This window comes from Rutidosis leptorrhynchoides, chromosome 4, assembly GCF_046630445.1.
Source record: "Rutidosis leptorrhynchoides isolate AG116_Rl617_1_P2 chromosome 4, CSIRO_AGI_Rlap_v1, whole genome shotgun sequence".
Taxonomy (NCBI): domain Eukaryota; kingdom Viridiplantae; phylum Streptophyta; class Magnoliopsida; order Asterales; family Asteraceae; genus Rutidosis; species Rutidosis leptorrhynchoides.
Window position 1 is genome coordinate 492,043,984 of NC_092336.1, and position 4,133 is coordinate 492,048,116.

Below are 4,133 nucleotides of genomic sequence, written 5' to 3' on the forward strand. Positions count from 1 at the left end.
TGACTAAAACGGGTTCATGCATATTAAAAATCTCTATAGAACAAACTTCACCTTTTGCATGATGGATAAGCAGTTGCACAATTCTAGGCCCATTTTTTGATAACCATCAGTCCATCATGTTCAAAAGTAGATAACATATGTAGCTATTCAATCTCACTTTTAAGACATAGAAACAAACCATCTAAAAACACATGATGCACAATCTAGTCTTTGATCACCGGATGCCATAGGGATCAGATCCTATTAATCTTTGAGAACGTTCCAGTTTCTGAGAAATATGTGCTTTGAGTTCCACTGCCAAGTCTATTAGCATCTGCCTGTGGATCTATCAGATCAATACCCTGCACAAAAGAACATCAGATTAACGAGTCTAACCTTTTAAATTCCGAACTCAACTTTGCATAATGACCCGATAGAGTTGCAACTATACCTGGCAATTGAGACCCATACTCTCAAATTTGGGTCAAATGGGTCAAGCTTACGGGTCAAATGGGTCTTGAAATAAATTAGGCCTAACAATGTAAATCAAAACTTAAACAAAGGTCCACTGAGTTTTTCTTCAACCTATTGGGTCTTGTACAAAATATAAAATACTAGGTCAAATGAGTATCAAATCCTAAAGTTCAATAAATATAGACAAGTCTAATGGGTCTTGTGAATGGGTCAAATGGGTCGAGCATAACAAAGTTCATCTGTCAATCATTTATGAAATCAAAATCAAAATATCATTAATCATTAATAACAATAATAACTAAAACAATATAATTAATTTAAAAAATCAAATGTAAAAGTATATGACCCGTTTGGACCTATCTGACCCATTACCCATTCCGACCTGTTACCCAAACCGCCCCAACCTGACCCGTTTGGACCCGTTTAAAATATTTTACCTATTTGACCCATTACCCAAACCAACCCAACCCACCCGTTTGCCAGGTATAAACAAGTCATGCATAGACGCCCTGTATAATATGGAAAAGAAAGAAATCAAAAACAAACCTGTACAGGTGTGAAAGCCAAACTTGAAGTCAGTCCGGATGTAGCCCCACCACTACTATACTGCTTACCCTTGAACCTGAAAGTTTAAGATCAACTATATCATTGAAGAGCTTATATATAATAAATAAATTAAAATAAAAAACCTATATCAGATAAGATTTTTTGTTAACAGCTTTGTGAGAAAAACAAAACAAGATGACTTATGTAAAAAGCATACTTTTTGGCAACTTTGGCAGCGAGCTTGCTCTGACCAACTGATACACGCAACTTTCCATTTCCTGCTTGTCCAAGCATACCATATCCTTCTCCTAGTCCATCACCTATAATCAACAAATACAGCATTTATAAGTTGACAAGAACACTGTTATTACAATCAGAAAAACCAGACACTCAAACACATCTTATGACACAACATTGCTTAGGGGGAGTTTGAACGTGCACTAATAGAAATTGATATGTCCAATAATTGCGAGAGGTAGTTTGAATAATCAGATACTTTGATCAGCTGCGGTTAATGAACAATTTCAGACAATCAAAAGGCATTATTAACGTAGTGAAAGTGATTGTTTGAAAGATATTAAGATCACTTATTCATCCCTCTTTTTACCATCACTTCCATTATTAGCAATAATTAATAACAATAATAATAATAATAATATTAAATTTGAATAATGGAATGTATAGTGTGAAAATTTCTTAGGCCACTAAAGTAACAGATTGGTATGCTACAATTTTGAGAGTTTTTCTTTTTTTCTCTTATCAATATAAAAAGGAATCTTTTTTGTTCATTCTATGTATTGTTTTGTAATAATGTTTATTTTCAAAACATTAACACATGATATTCTAATCATTACAGCTTTAAACAACCAAATCAGATCAAGCCACTATCCCCTGCAGCACGTTATATACGTTTTACTTGTGTACCAATTGTGAAATTGTATTCAATATCACATTTCATTTCATTTACCCATGTATAAGCTGGTTTATATTCCAGGTACAAAGTTAAATCAAGTAATAGCAGTAAACCAACTAAGCATGTGATGGTGAACCCTAAACACTAAATACATATAGACCAAGGAATCACCCAACATATAAAATAAGGAACCTTGATCCTTAAGTTAACCAACTTTTCAGATAAGAAAATAAATAACTAACCTAGTGAACTTTCTTCAGGTATTCCAAACTGCATTCTGTTCGCCAGTTTACGCATGTCCGTAATAGCATACCTGATAAACAAAATGACAATACATTAATAACAAAAAAAAAAAAAAAAAAAAGATATGTCTTTCCAAAAAAAAAAAAAAAAACTTTTTACCTCTCCTTCATCTTCCGAAGACGTCGGCCACCTCTTTTCTTCTTAGGTTCGGAATCAGGAACGGGGAGTGGTTTAGGTTGCTTTGCAGGGGGTGGCTCTTGCCACTTTTCAATCTTCTTACGAATTTCTTCACGATATGTTCTTCCTGTACTCCCCGATGGATCACCTCTTATCGAATCTACACGCGCTGCAAGAGTTGATTTTGCAGACAAAAGCCGACACGCACGCATCTTTAAACCAGGAGGCGTAGTCTGAAAAACTTCCGTTTGCTCAATGTAACCAACATGTTTCTGAGACGTTGAGGAAAACCCAGCATTAATTTTCTTCTTGGTACCTAAAACTTGAACATTACAAGCTGGCATCTTTGCTAGTGACGCTAAACCGCCAGCTGTCCCCATCAGTTTTGCAGCAACTGCACTCCCAACAATGGCTGAAAGATTCGGTGCAATGTACCCCATTCTACTTTCAACAAATTCAAGAACTTTCTTCTTTGATTCATCAAGCATAAGAGCTCGATCACATCCTTCAATGGTCTTTGCAAGAACATCTTCAGGTAGTGGTTTACCACTGGTAGTTGATGCTGTAACAGATATAACCATAATAATAGCTGATGGTAACAGCCCTTCAAGGTCTACAAGGGTTAAGTCGACTTCATTACCAATCTTCTTGACCACACGTGCATAATCAATTGGGTGGTGCACAAGAGACTCAAGTTCAGGAAACTTAAGACGGTATTTATCACGAATGAAAGTATGGATAATAATAATCTCGTTTTCTATGTCAACCGACAAAGCATTACACTCCACAATTAGCTGGTACTCTGGATCATCTTCCAAAGTTATGCTTTGGCTTGACACATCTGAACCCTTATCAAGAGCATTCTCAACTTTCTTCATAATATCAATATATCTCTGCGTTTTGTGTAACTTTGAGACGCTGTCTAGATCATCGTAATTCATACCTTCTATATCAGGCAAATCTCCACTAACATCCTCTTCCATGTGCTCAGCATCCCCATTGTCCTCGTCCAAGTTTTCGTTATCATTGTCGGAAAGATCCTCAAGATCTGCTAGAAACGAATCTTCGAGATTTGCCTGAAAAGATGAACAAAACATACTTGCGGTTATATAAAGGCCAAACAGCAAACAGATTATAAAGCTGTAACACTCTTAACCCTAACCCTAATTTGGAGTAATACAGCAAAAGGACTCATTCATAAACGTAATTGTATAGGCTCAAGGATCGTAACTATAAGAGTAAATAACAAGTCTAAACCACAAACCTTTCAGATTAGCTAGACTATTTAGGTTTTAGCTAAGGTTAATCACAATTTCAATTAGAAAAAAAAAAATTAGGGTTTCAATGACCAGGTGTTTAATTAACGCTAACTAATAACACCGTTAAATATCAGAGTTGATAACTCACCATGACTATTGCAGAATTCAAAGGATTGAAGAGCAATTGACGTAGTAACGGACGTGAATCGTCCCGGCGATGCGAATTGACGGCAATTAAAAATTTTGAGAGAACGGCGAATAAATACCTTTATGATTTTTCTAGCTGTTGATTATGTTTTTATATACGGTAAGTAACTTAAATTTGATAACTTCGATCTTAAGTTTTAAGAAATGCTATATAGGGCTTTAATGTTGTGGATTTTTCAAATTGGCACATAAGTTTTATATGGTAACAATATTTATGCTTGTTTTTTTTTTTCCAAATTGGATTAACTACCGTTAATCCAAAGATGTTGGACACGTAAAGTCGTGTATCGCGTAGCAGAGAATAAATGTCAAAACAACGGAGCCCTTCGTCTTTT

General features: G+C 35.4%; 1 protein-coding gene across 1 annotated transcript; it reads right to left on the minus strand.

The window, feature by feature from the left end:
* Positions 1 to 3,871, minus strand: LOC139844675 (U4/U6 small nuclear ribonucleoprotein Prp31 homolog). Its single transcript, XM_071834900.1, has 6 exons — positions 3,740 to 3,871; positions 2,315 to 3,408; positions 2,155 to 2,225; positions 1,217 to 1,319; positions 1,000 to 1,075; positions 1 to 341 (listed from the first exon to the last, which is right to left on the minus strand). The coding sequence occupies exons 1-6, from the start codon at positions 3,740 to 3,742 to the stop codon at positions 234 to 236; spliced, it is 1,455 nt and encodes a 484-aa protein (XP_071691001.1). The 5' UTR covers positions 3,743 to 3,871; the 3' UTR covers positions 1 to 233.
* Between the last annotated feature and the right edge of the window lie 262 nt (positions 3,872 to 4,133).

Bases quoted from the DNA above. Each gene is read 5' to 3' on its own strand.
- LOC139844675 (XM_071834900.1), bottom strand. The intron at 1,320-2,154 runs GTTAGTTATTTA...TGTTGATTATAG, and splicing joins ACCTGAAGAAAGTTCACTAG to GTGATGGACTAGGAGAAGGA. The intron at 1,076-1,216 runs GTATGCTTTTTA...TTAAACTTTCAG, and splicing joins GCTGCCAAAGTTGCCAAAAA to GTTCAAGGGTAAGCAGTATA.